The sequence below is a fragment of the Clarias gariepinus genome, chromosome 27 (assembly GCF_024256425.1).
Source record: "Clarias gariepinus isolate MV-2021 ecotype Netherlands chromosome 27, CGAR_prim_01v2, whole genome shotgun sequence".
Taxonomy (NCBI): Eukaryota; Metazoa; Chordata; class Actinopteri; order Siluriformes; family Clariidae; genus Clarias; species Clarias gariepinus.
The window spans coordinates 4,324,876-4,338,824 of record NC_071126.1 but is presented as its reverse complement, the minus strand read 5'-3'; the positions used below and the strand labels follow the sequence as shown (position 1 = coordinate 4,338,824).

Here is a 13,949-nt window from a genome sequence, read left to right as displayed (position 1 = left end):
AGTTGATTTACTTCAGTAATTTGATTCAAAAAGTGAAACGCATAGATCCATTACACATAGACTAATATATTTCAAGTCTTTATTTCTTTTAATGTTGATGATTATGGCTTACAGCTAATGAAAACCCAAAATGCTGTATCTCAAAAAAAAATATATTGGAGACTTATAGTGTCACACTCTAAATCAGCTAATTAACTCAAAACACCTGTACGTTTCTTGAGCCTTTAAATGGTCTGGTACAGTAGACTGGCTGTTCACAGAGTGCAATATCCAAGCACATTAATGGAATGTTGAGTGAAAAAAAAAATGTGGCAGAAAAAGGTGCACAAGCAACAGGTATAACCGCAGCACGGCGAGGACTGTGAAACGAATCCCATTTAAGATTTTGTGGGAAATTCACAAGGAGTGGACTGCAACTGGAGTCAGATCTTCAGGAGCCACTCTGCAGAGCGTTCTATCCATGAGTGTTTTATCCATGGGCTACAACGGTTACATTCCTGGTGTCAAGCCACTCTTGATCCAGAGACAAACTCAGGGGTGTCTGACCTGGTCTAAGGACAAAAAGGACTAGACTGTTGCTCAGTGGACCACTCCTTTTTTGCATTTCATTCCAAAATCTATTTAGGCAGTGGTGGTTTGGAGAGCCATCTCATTTGCTGGTGTTGGTGCACTGAGTATTATTAGGTCCAAGGTCAGCGCAGCCGTCTACCAGGAGGTTTTAGAGCATTTCATGCTTCCCTCTGCTGATCAGCTTTATAGAGATGCTGATTTTATTTTCCAGCAGGACTTGGCACCTGCCCACACTGACAAAATAATACCTCGTTTAAGTACCATGGCCAGCAAACGATCTAAACCCTATAGAGAATCTTTGGGGTATTTTGAAGAGGAAGATGCGAGACACAAGACCCAACAACACAGAAGAGGTGAAGGCTGTAATCAGAGCAACCTGGGCTTCCATAACTCTTCAGCAGTTTCACAGACAGATCCACCCTGCATTGCTGCAGTAACTTGTGCGATTATTTTATTTAGGTATTAATGCTCATACTTTTCAGTAGTCTTGTGTTAAAAATCTTTTTTAAATTGGTCTTAAGTAATATTAAAATTTTCTATGAGACTAAATTTTTGGTTTTCATTAGCTATAAGCTGTAATTAAAATAAAAATTAAAAGAAACACTTAAATTATATCAGTCTGGGTGTAATGAAACTATATATGAGTTTCAGAGCACATTTATTTTAAAAAAATCAGACTTTTTTTTTTACTTTTTGAAAGAGACTTTTTTTTTTTTTGAAGGGGTGTTTGTGCTTTGGTCCCATCAGGGGTTTGGCGTTATATAATAATGATAATAATAATAATGCCTAAATATAATGCATACACACATGGACAAAATTGTTGATACCCTTCGGTGGATAAAGGAAATGAAAAATGAATGACACAATGGTGCACTGAGTGTTAGGTGGACTACATGGGACACACCATGTCACCAAACAACACAGTGATTACCTGGAGCCCTATATATAGGCCCACTGACTGATTTCGAGATTGTAGACACATGTGATGCTAATTAGTGGACACACCTTGAATTAACATGTCCCTTTGGTCACATCATTTTTGTCTAGGCCTGTTCCATGAGTTTTTTTTTTTTTTATAATTCCGTTGCGGCATGGTTGAAAAGCAATCTCTGACTTTCATTGGTTAACATTCATAGAATTTTTATTGATTATTACTTTTGTTAAAGTTATTTTTGTGACCATCGTGAGTTTTTATTTCATTGACCTAAGGGTACCACATGTTACGAAGTTAAACCAAAATAATGTTTGTAAAACCATTCAAAGAATTATTTTATTTTATGATGCATACCTTTGCATAATATTCTGTTTCATGGGAAACTGTATAAGTGAGGCTGAATTTCTAGCATAAAGGCCCTAATTATGATTTTCTTTATGTACACTGATCAGCCATAACAATAAAAACACCTGCCTGATTGTCTAGGTCACTCTTAGGTCACAAAAACAACTCTGCCCCATCAAGGCATCTGAAGGTGTGCTGTGGTATCTGGCATCAAGGCGTTAGCAGCAGATCCTTTAAAAAAAAATCCTTTGAAGCGCTGTAAATTGCAAGGTTGGGCTTCCATGGATCTGACGTGTTAGTCCAGCGCATCTGACAGATACTCAATCAGGTTGAGATCTAGGGAATTTGGAGGCCAAGTCAACACTTTGAATTCCTTGCAGTGATGCAGGTTGCATTATCCTGCTGAAAGATGCTACTGCTCTCAGGAAATATTTAGTCAGCAACATTTTTAGTTGATACTTGTCAAAGTAACATCTACATGAATGCCAGGACCCATGACTTTCAAGAGAACATAGTCCAGAGCATCACTAGTACATCCTGGAGCCATCTACTGCCCAGGTAGGTGAGGCACATGCACCCGGCCCTAAACATTATGTTAAAAAAATGTGATGCATAAAACGAGGCCACCTTCTTCCACTTTACTTCTTCATTATCCAGTCCTGATGTTCGAATGCCCATCGTAGGAGCTTTCAGCAGTGCACAGGGGTTGACACACACTGCGTCTCTGCAGCCTAATAAACAGCGAGCTCTGACGCACTGTAGGTTCTGACACCTTCCTATCATGTATAGCCAGAATAAATTTTTCAGCATAATTGTGCCACAGTAGCTCTTATGTGGGATTGTCTCAAACAGGATCACCTTTGCTTCCCATCCAGGTTAATGAGCCTTGGAAGGATTTAATTCTGCCACCAGTTCACCGTTTGACCTTCCTTTAATTTTGGTAGGTAATAGACCTCCTGTTTTGGAGACACTCTAACATAGCTTTTTAGCCATCACAGTGTGGCTCAGATCCTTACACTTGCCCGTTTTTTTTCTGCTACTAGCACATTAACTTGCTCGGTGTGAACTCTGAATGCATTTATTAGGATGAATAATCCGATAAGGTGTTGGCTATATACCCTGACCCTAACCAGGGAAAAGAAGCTGCTGATAAAAGACGATTAAAAGGACTAAACAAAACAAAGGTATACATTTTATAGTAGTATTTAAGTAATACTAATATTAAAGTTAATTATATGAACGGTAAGATCCAGCCTTCTTTACTTATTCTCAATGCCTGGTATGTTTAATATGCCGGAATGTGATGTCCATAGTTTATTAGAGACAAGACACTGTTAAACTCTTGCTGTTACTTGGATATAAGGAAAATTATGAAGCGGTAAAAAGTGTTTAAAGATCAGATCAAAGAAAAATATTTACTACCCAAAAAACCTGATGATGACGATGATGATGATGTCTGGCCTCGACACTTTTGCCTACTTATTACCAGAGAACACACAGATCCCAGTCCCCTTTTTTTCCCCTTAATGGTGCAGTGCTGTTTCTGGCTCATCAGGCAACATGGACACAGCATCATCTATTGCAGTCAGTAAATTTCCCGGGCAGTCTTGAGTCACACAACCAATAAAGCGGCTTTGTTTTTAAGCAATTACGCAAGTCCAAGTTTCGCTTTTTTATTGCTCTCTAGGTATGAGTGAGTGTGTTAAATTCTTCCAGAGCAGGTTGTGAACCCTGACAAGCATAAACCACAGGAAACTCCAGGACAGAAGCTGGAGTTACGGTGTGTTTTGAGTTTGCAGTTCATCCTGGTGAAGTAACGGGAACACACATGCGAAGAGTTCGTGTCATACTTATTATGCAAAACCGTTACTCAACAGTTCAATGGAAACATCCTGAAATTTAACAAAGGATTTCTGTCTGTTGGGCCATTTAACTGTTAGTAAGTGTTCACACATGTGTGCATCCTTTTATGTCTAGGGGAATGTGAAATGATACTTAGATGACTGCTGGGAAAGGGAGTAAAATTGCTGTAAAAGGAAAAAAAAATAATAATAAAGCTTGCTGTGATAAAAAGGTGTCAGAACACACAGTGCACCACAGATTGGTACGTATGCAGATGCCCCGCGTCTACCACCCAAAGCACCCACAATGGGCATGTGAGCAGAAGAACTTGTTCACAGAGCAATGAAGAAAGGCCTGGTCTCACGATTAAAATAAAACTTTTTTATTTTACACCTTGCACATGGCTGAGTGCATTGTTACCTCGAGAGGAAATGGCACCAGAAGCCACTATAGGAACAAGGAAAGTCGGCAGAGGCATAAAGTGCAAACTGCTTACTGTAATCGAGGCCATAAACACATACTGTGTGAATTGAGTGGAGTTTTGTCTGTACAGTATACCTTATCTGGATGTGGTATCTTAGGTTTAAAGCCATTGACAGCAGTGAATGCTCATAAAGTGTTTCAGTCATGAAGACCAAGGGCGCAGAAGAGAACGCCACTGGTTGATACTTGATGTTTTACCTGGGTCAGCAGAATGGAAGCTGGAAATTAAATAAAAATGGAAAGAAATTGCTCATGATTCATTCTTTCACTGTCACTCATTGTCTAGGCTGCTTATTCTGTACCGGCCTGGAGCCTATCCCAGGTGACTCTGGGCACGAGGCTGGGTACAACCATGACTGACTGCTAGTCCGTTGCAGGGCACACAACGCCACACATACTAGCATCTTACAGGGAATTTGGAAACATCAATTAGCCTACTCTTTGGCCTGGAGGAAACAGGAGGAAACCCACCAAGCACGGGGAGAACATGCAAACTATCCACACAGACCTGAGGTGGGATTCAAACTTCAAAACCACCACCAAGTGGCATGGGGATGTAGAGGTGGTTGTTAGAAGCATCATTGGGGTTTGGATTCATCTACATTAATTGTTCAACACACAGTGCCTTGTTTTGCAGCGTTCTATCCAATTTCCAATTCAATGTTCCAACTTTAGTAGTCTAACCTGAAGCCTAAATGAGTGTGCATTTAATTTACAAGAAAATCGAATCCAAAATCAACATAATGTCCTCACACACTCATTGACTACAAAGGATTTGCAAGTGGATACTTACTCAAGTGTTTACTGGTTTGTTCCTCAGGGAAACATTTAAAGAGTCTATGTAGAAACCTACAAGATAGAGTTTCCCATTAGACAAGAAAATTTGATTCCCTTTGGCTAAGGCCATTACCCGTACAAGGAAACAACAATTTCTAAATGGTTCATCCATTTAATATAAAGTAAATATACATAAATGTTATCTAATGGAAACTAATATTCTGCAAACATTGCCATGGTCCATAATTAAGAATGAACATTTAAGATCCTTGATGAAATATTTTTCTTAGAGTGCATTAAATGAAACCTTATCATGTAGACATGATGTGCCAGGTTTAAAGCAGAAGAACCTGAGCATCCTGCTCAGAGCCCTGATCTTGACCCCTCTGAACATTTTTGGAATGAACCTCACCAACATGCGTATCTATTTTCACTAATGCTCTTACGGCTGAATAATCACTAATCCCCACAGTTATACTCCAAAATCTAGTGGAACGCCTTCCCAGAAGAGTGAAGGTTATTATAACGGTAAAGGAGAACGAGATGTTCAACAAGTACATACAGGTGCAATGGTCAGGGTGCACAAATTTTCGGTAACATGATGCATGCATATCTTTCATGCATGTAGACAAGTAAAAAAAAAAAGAGAAAACAGATTTTTTATTTGATTTTTTTTTTGAGAAAAAAAAATAATATCTTTAAATTTCTTCTTTGGGAAATACTTCCAGTTTTGTTAGGAGTCTAAGTTTATGTTGCAATGGAATCTAAGGAATTTAAGTGAAAAATTTCACTTAAAGTATTTAAAGTATTTATATATATATATATATATATATATATATATATATATATTACATGTTTAAGAAATACTGTGTAACTATTAAAAAGTCAAAAACCTATGTTTTTTTATGTACAAACTGTTATACAAGTTTATTTAATGACTTCAAGAAAAACATTTGATTTCCATACACATTTAAACATTTAATATTCCAGCACAAAACTGTATCTTGCAGGAAAAGATCTGTATTATGTAAAGGAGCACTTTTCAAACAAAAAACAAAAAAAACTTCATTTTGTTTTTTTTCTTTTGCTTTATAAAACCGAAAAAATTGTACCCAAGTCTATATTTTAAGCAAAGAGTCATCACACCAATTATTGACTTAGTTTCATTTTTTTTAAAGAAAATGAAAACATCCATGCTCTACAGAAGTTATTTACACGTGTCTAAGACTTTTGCACAGTACTGCAAGTACAAAATAAATAGAAAATATGTATACAGTTTAGGTAATAGCGCAAAAGAAATGGATAGCAAGTTTAATCTCTCACATTAAGCTTAAGTTGTTAAACGACTAGTATCTCAAAAAGACTTACGAACATCCACCGACTTGCTACTTTATTGTCAAATACAGGATGGTGACACAAGAGCTTACGTTCCTTACCCAGACTTCATGTCTGTAACACTTTTCACGTGTAGCCCATCATTTTTCAGTTAAGGGCACTGGGGTAACCCTATCTACCTTCACCCTCTCTCATAACGTGGCGTCTAAAATGACCTGCTGCAAAATCACCCCCATGGTGGCGCATCGGCAGCAAGCTGATAGGGCCTCAAAAACCACACAGGACCAGAATTAGAAAACGGCACATACGCACTTGCAATGAAACACTTCTACAGAGACACTGTAAACTGTCGCTGTGTTTCATATAAAACTCCCATCATCAGGCAACAGCACCACAGGAGAAACCAGTAAAACCTTTTGAGCGAGGTTCATATGCTCCAGTTTATTACCTGCTCCCTAAAAGTTTAGTTCCAGCACAATGACACACCTGGCTGTAAAAGTGACGTGCTCCTGAACTATTTAACAGATGTTTAATTAAGCTTGGAGCTCAACTCTTTAGCCAGATAGAACCTGGCAACTCATTTTCACCCATTCACACCAGAACCATAAATAAACTGAACTAAAACAAATATGATTATAATAAAAGCACCACAAATTCCTCAGAGTTCCTGAGAAGAGAGGGAAAAAAAAAAAGGTAATATATTCTGGCTGTTTGAGAAAATCCCTCCCTCACTTATTCCCTCCCACGTCCCCACCTTCTCCCCTCCTTTTAGACTGTATAAATAACCCCTACTGGGGTTCCTAGACTCAGAGAAATTGCCTGCTGAGCAAAGAACACAAACTCAACCAGGATCAAAATCATCATCAATAAAACTTTTTACACCAGATTTAGAGACACACAAAGTGTCTGCGCATAAAACGTGCTGGCAACAAATCCACCTCTTATTTTATTCCCTGAAGGAAAGCAGGACAAGCAGATCAGCTGTCCACAGAACACAGGAGGAGAGCATCGACGCATAACCAAGGCAAAGAAGAATCAAAACATTGTGTACTCCAGTCTCCTTTATGATGTGGATCCTGGCTGTAACCTGGATTTCCATCCTTCTTGTGAACACTCAGGCTCAGGGCACTGCCAGCTTCTCGAGAGGGAACGACCGCAACAGGCGCTGTCAGTACACCTTCACGGTGGACAGCCCTACAGAAGCAAGCTGCCCCTCGACAGGATCCAGCGCTGAGATGGAAGCCCTGAAGTCTCGCCTGGGGCTGCTGGAGGCGCTGGTATCCCGTCTGACTGGAGGCGAAGCTCCAGGTACTGAAGCCCAAATGGGACTTCGGACAGCCTACACCCAGGTCACTGGAGAGAGGGACAGGTTGCAGGAGGAGAAAGCCATCCTGGCTCAGCAGGTGGAGCAGCTTCAACGGATGGTGGAGGAGCTCCAGCGCGAGGTGGAGAGGCTCAGGAGCAGACCGTGCACACAGCAGCCTTCTCAGAATCTGCCAATCTTTAGTAGCAGCGTCCAACCAGGAACAGGTGAGGCGTCTTGGATTATTTTTATTTTTGTTTATTGACATAAAAAGTAAAAAAAAGGGCAGGATTTTGAAATATGTAATAGCAGCATGCCATCATGAAGCACCTTAGATTTAGATTTATAGCACTTGGAAGACCCCCTTATCCAGAGAGATAACTGAGCGGATATCTGGCATAGCTCGACACTACACGTCCGTCATGGTCTGCTTTGTTTTTTCTTCACTGATGTGATGTAAAAAAGCCAACGGATCTTTATAAGGCTTTAGAGTTCTCCTGACTTTTATTGCAGTTACATAGGAAGCACACTTGATTGAGGAACAAGATGAACTGATTTAACAAGTGGAATCAGATGTGACTTCTGCTTGGCTGGAATGAAAGCCTGAAGCCACACCAGTCCTTTGTGCGAAAGATTAAAGACCCGTGGCATAAGCCGTGACTGGGTTGCGAGTTGTAAAATCCAGAAGTTGGGTGTGCCTAATAAATCTGTGGTCAGCTCATATATTTAAAAAAAATGTCCTAATGCATAAAAACAAGCTGTTATGAATGACACCCCAGTACTGGCAGTGATTTCTGTATGTTATAAGTTTGTGCTGGTAATAATGACTCATATGCCTTTTAGATCACCATCATACCTGACTGGTAGTATTAGTCACACACACACACACACACAGAGGACCAGTGGCCAGCAGGTGTCCCTCTTAAAACCATTAAAAAGCAATATAAATGGAATGAAGTTCCATGCTGAGGAAATTCTGTCCTTTAACTGTACGACAGTCTATCATGGTTTATATGAAACAGACAAAAGGAATAAATGAATACTCAAAACATATTCAAGTTGTTTTAAAAAAATCTGGCACGGACTGTGGAATGATCCCACTTTCATACTGAATGCTTGTCTTGATCAGACCTTGGTAATGTTATTAAGCTGAAACTAATGAAGCCAGCAGCCCTCTGGACTAAATACTCCCATGTTCCCATAAGGAAGTGCAGATGTGCCTCCCTCGTTCCTTTTTTTGTCCTCGTCTTGTCAATCTATAACATCTGTTCTGCTCCTCATGGTGACACCTTTGCTGCTGGCCTAGTGGCGAAGAAGATGAAAAATGCAAATGCGTAAAACAGAGGGAGAAGAGGTGTGGTGAACTGCGGTGTTACTCATTTGTAAGAAGACGACGCACTTCTTCCTTCAGGGCCCAACAAAGGACAGACATGCACACAGTGATCAACTCACTGTTTGATTAGAAAGCGATACTTTTTTTTTTTTTTTATTATTAGCTACCCTTTCTTCCCGGGGAATGCAGTTGGAATTCAATATATCAGGAGTTATTGAGACCCTTCAAATGATTGTGCAAAATAATGAATAAAATTAACATGACTCACGTAAACACTCTAATTCTAAATGAAGAGTTATTTATAGTGTTTAATATACATAGTAATATTAATAGTATTTAGTAGTAATAATAATAACAGTATCTGTGCGGAAAAATTGTGCAAAATTGTCACCACAACCGATGATTTAAAATACATTTGTTGTCACCCTTTGGACCAAACACAAGGTCTCAAAAAGAAAAAAAAATCTTTCCACAAATGAGGTCCAAAAACATTCCACAAAAGACAAAACAGATGGCTCTCAACCAGCACAACTGATAATGAAATTGAAAATCTATAAGCGGTTAAAATATATAAAACAGAACCTAAAAAGAGCCCAAAGGTAGCCACTTCAAAAAGGAGCAGGCGAGGTTGATTCATGGAGTTTAGAATCGATTATTAATCGTCTATGGCAACAAGCTGCTTGAAAGAGCTACACATAAAAAAAACCCTTCCTGAGAGCAACCCTCAAGTGGATTGTCTTAATTTCCTGGAATCCTTGGAACTGAAAACTGGAATCATGTGGTCTAATGAACCCAAAATTTGAACCATGCATAAAAAAAAAGAGCAATAAAAACTTGATGGATGGATGTTCACCTTGCAGATGCTAAGATATGCCTCTATAATATTCCTGCCTTGGTGCTGTTATATGGCTGGTGGTCCATGTTTTTTTTTGGTTAATATTGTTGTCATCATGAATTCCCGCAAGGGCAAAGTTATTTTACCACTAAACCTCTAAACCTAGTTGCCAATGAGGTTAAGACTTATGTATTATAGATCATTTCACTTCCAAATCAACATGAAACCAAATACATGGACAAAATCTACTTAGTGAAAATGCATAGTCTTAGGTAAAGAGGAAAGCCTGTATACACAAACGCAAGAATATATAAAGAATCTTGAAACATTGTGCATGAAGGAAGGTCCAAAAATCCATCCTCAGGTGCCACCAACCAGATTAAGCACTACAGAAAAACAGTTAGATATAATGTACTGTACTTAGGCTTAGACTATTATTCGTTTTTCATGAAAGGGTACCAATAATTATGTAGCAGACTGGATATTGCATGAACAAACATCGTTTATATGAGCCAGATTTAGGCATGTAGAGATGGTGGTCATAAGTTAGTCTTGGAATTACAACTTTGTTTTGAAGAGCCTTGCTGAAGTAAAAGCAGGTTTATTGTTGGTATGCCAAAAAAAAAAAAAAAAAAAAAAGCAGTTAAGTAGCAAAGACTCACCTCAAAGCCAGCAGTCGTAAGCAGGGAAATGTTCAGGTGTAAGCAATTATGTTTACTTAAAATCACTCTGGACTGCACTTGCTTTTTTTTCTTTCCCTCTCTCTCATGGTACTACCCTGATATTCATCAAGCAACACATGGTTCAGACCTCAGGAACAACACGTACCTTTGGGCTTAGGCCTGCTAATTTTTCAGCTGAAGTAATCATTGCTATATTCACCACTGCTCAACTCAATCCGCTCACACGAAACCTAAATCTTATTCTAGCTTGCTGAGAGATGAATCTCCATTTTAAACATTTGAGTAAAAACAGGTAATCATCTCACCTTTTTGATCAACTCCAGCTTCCAGGCCTGACTAGAATTGAACTTTCATTAGCATGCCTAGTAAACACTTTGCAACAGTGTCAATTAAAATGCTCCTAAAAGGAAACATCAGTCGGTGATGTGATTTAGAGTGTCATAAAGCCACTGCGGAGGTAAAAGGATGTCAATGAGTCTCATTTTGAAGTGCAAGATCCAGTGTGTGTGACTGCAAGTAGGTCCCATAACAGCTGTTAATCCACTTAGCACTGTTTATTTCCCCTCTGTAAGATTCCTGTCTGTCACTGAACTCCATCCAGCTCTCATGGACACACTCTACTAAGTAGACAGAGGATCAGGTGTGTCCAAGATCAGAGATAGACCCCCTCTGGTTCTGGTATTCCACAGTGCATGCTTGCTTTCCAGAACGTTCCCGTCTTTCCGTTGCCTTATTTGTTTTAAGTATCAAGAAAACATGAGTTGGTGTCCTTTCTTTCCATCTGGAAATGTGACTTTTTTTTTTTTTTTTTGCCCTTTAGGCACATCCCATTCTCATCTGGGTTCCAGGCCAGGCAGGACCCAAGGAGACACGAGCAGCCTGAGAGGTAAAAATCACTCTTTCTTCAAAAACACACCAACACGTACATGGTTTGTCCATGCTGCTGTGTTTATAATGAGTTGGAAAGGGATAAAAGAATTGGATTAAGTAGACGATTAGGAGGTAATAGACTTCGCAGATCTTCCATCCAAACTTGAAAGAAGTATATTGCAGGCCCCTTAATGCTGTTTTGCTTAGTGCAACCAGTTCCCATAAAGAAAGTGTACCACTTTCACATGGACCACATTTAAGTTTGATAAAGGATGAAGCAGATGTGTATGGTCTCCATTTGCTGTCCTACCCCCTAGACTTATCTTCACCTACCTGGGTGTTCTACATTTTGTTCTGTTTCACACCTGCTTGATCCCACCAATACTTTCCCCTTATTTTTCATTGTTTTCTCAATTTGTGGACAGATCCATCTTGGCCCTATGGTAGTCCAGCCTACCAGGAGCTGAAGGCTGAAGTTGCAGAATTTCCTGCCCCAAATCCAAACACTGAAGACAGTACAGGTACAGAAAGTCACAACTGGCTCTATTTACAAACACCATGCTATACACGCATCACCACCAAGAAGACACCATCCAGTTGCCTGTATCCAAGTACCAGTACATGCCACACATTAGTTGTGCTGACAAGAACAAACACAGCTATTTTTACCATAGCACTTGGAGCCTAAACTGTCCAGCTTATAAAAGGGCTTGTTGTATGTTTAGCAAGGGACTAAAAAAGGAAAGGGTAAGTATAAGTATACCCCCGATCACTTACACATGATAGAATTTTAGGACGATGTGGCACGTCTTCGTTACATGTAGTCTGTGTAAAAACATTACATTATTGCAACCTTGTTTCAATTTGTCAAATAATATTTAATTAAACTTATTTGTGTAACTTGCGTAACAACCAAAGGGCTAATTATATCAACTTCCATCAAGGTATGAGATCCATTGTAATCTTCGTTGATCTTTTTCAGGCTGTGGTGAGCTGCTGTGGGTGGGAGAGCCCGTGACCCACCGTAAGGCAGACAGCATTGCTGGTAGGTATGGTGTATGGATGCAGGACCCAGAAGCTGTCAGCCCTTATGGCTCCAACATGGTGTGGCGAATCGACACGGTTGGCACAGAGGTGCGCCAACTCTACGGCTACGAGGACATGGATCAGTTCACACGTGGCTTTCCAGCCAAAGTCCTGCTCCTGCCCGATGCGGTAGAGAGCACAGGTGCTGCTATGTACCGCGGCTCTCTCTACTACCAGCGGCGCCGCAGCCGTACACTCATCCGCTACGAGTTAGGGTCCGAGAGTGTCGCAGCCCGTCGAGACCTCCCTCATGCTGGATTCCATGGCCAGTTCCCCTACTCATGGGGTGGCTACACAGATATTGACTTCGCTGTGGATGAGAATGGTCTCTGGGCCATCTACAGCACAAATAAAGCTAAAGGCGCCATCGTGATCTCTCAGCTGGATCCTCACACACTGGAAGTGAAGAAAAGCTGGGAGACCAACATTCGGAAAACCACCGTAGCCAATGCCTTCATGATCTGCGGCAAGCTGTACACAGTCGCCAGCTATGCCTCTCCCAACACCACGGTTAACTACAGCTTTGACACAGGTACCAGCCAAAGCGAAGCTGTCGCAGTCCCGTTCCAAAACCGGCACCGTTACAACAGCATGATCGACTACAATCCAACTCAGAGGAAGCTCTTTGCCTGGGATAATTACCACATGGTGTCCTATGATGTCCGGCTGGGAAAGCAACAGTGAAGGAGGTTATGTCGTTTTATGTTTAGAGGGTATCTACAAAAGGTGTTTAAAAAGGGCAGCAGATTGTAGACTGCAAATTAAACTATGGTTATCCTGGCTTTGCGGCTATACATATACTTAGAAAAATGAAATGATCACAGATATGAGCAAAAGCTGTAGCAGTCATCGAACATCTTGTACACAAGCTGATTCTGATTAGTTTGAGTATGCTATATATTACAGAAACCATCACAGGCACATATATATACACATAGATGCAGGGCAATTCTTTACATGCGATCAAGCTCACAAAACTGAATTCATTCATCAAACCTAGTGCTAAAAAACACTAGCAGAAATAGACATAACGTGGCTCTAGATCCGGCTTCTTAACCCTATTTCTGGTTGTCACTCGTTATTTAATGTACATATCATTGAGGAAATGTATTCCATGGGTCAAAAAGAACCTACTTTGTTCATCTTAAAAAGAAATCCACTTTTAAACCACCATATTTTAAATATGATAGTTTTGGGTTCTAGCTTGCAGTGGCAAGACCCACTCGCTGTGTTAATAGAGAACTTATTTTTCTACATTTTTGTAAGTCATCTTTTTGTTTGTATTCAGCAATGTAAGGAAATCTGAGGGAGAGGAAAAGCACATCCAACAAGTAATGCTTGTAGATAAAACTCAGTGTAATTCTAACCTAAAAAACATTGCAACTCCCTCACCTTGCTTTAGCTAGTCAAAATCAGTATATATTTTTTTTATCACTCAATACAGCATGGTACTGATTATATGGAAATTCATGAAACTAACTTATGTACAAACAAACTTCTAAATAAAGGTTATTACATAAATATGGCTGTTCTTGAACTCTTCATTGAAAAGG

At 39.9% G+C, this 13,949-nt stretch overlaps 1 protein-coding gene across 1 annotated transcript; it reads left to right on the top strand.

Annotated features, from left to right (window-relative positions):
* Positions 1-7,120: 7,120 nt before the first annotated feature.
* Positions 7,121-13,916, top strand: myoc (myocilin). The gene is made up of 4 exons (XM_053488408.1): positions 7,121-7,816; positions 11,261-11,326; positions 11,736-11,831; positions 12,293-13,916. The coding sequence occupies exons 1-4, from the start codon at positions 7,351-7,353 to the stop codon at positions 13,078-13,080; spliced, it is 1,416 nt and encodes a 471-aa protein (XP_053344383.1). The 5' UTR covers positions 7,121-7,350; the 3' UTR covers positions 13,081-13,916.
* The last annotated feature ends 33 nt before the right edge of the window (positions 13,917-13,949 follow it).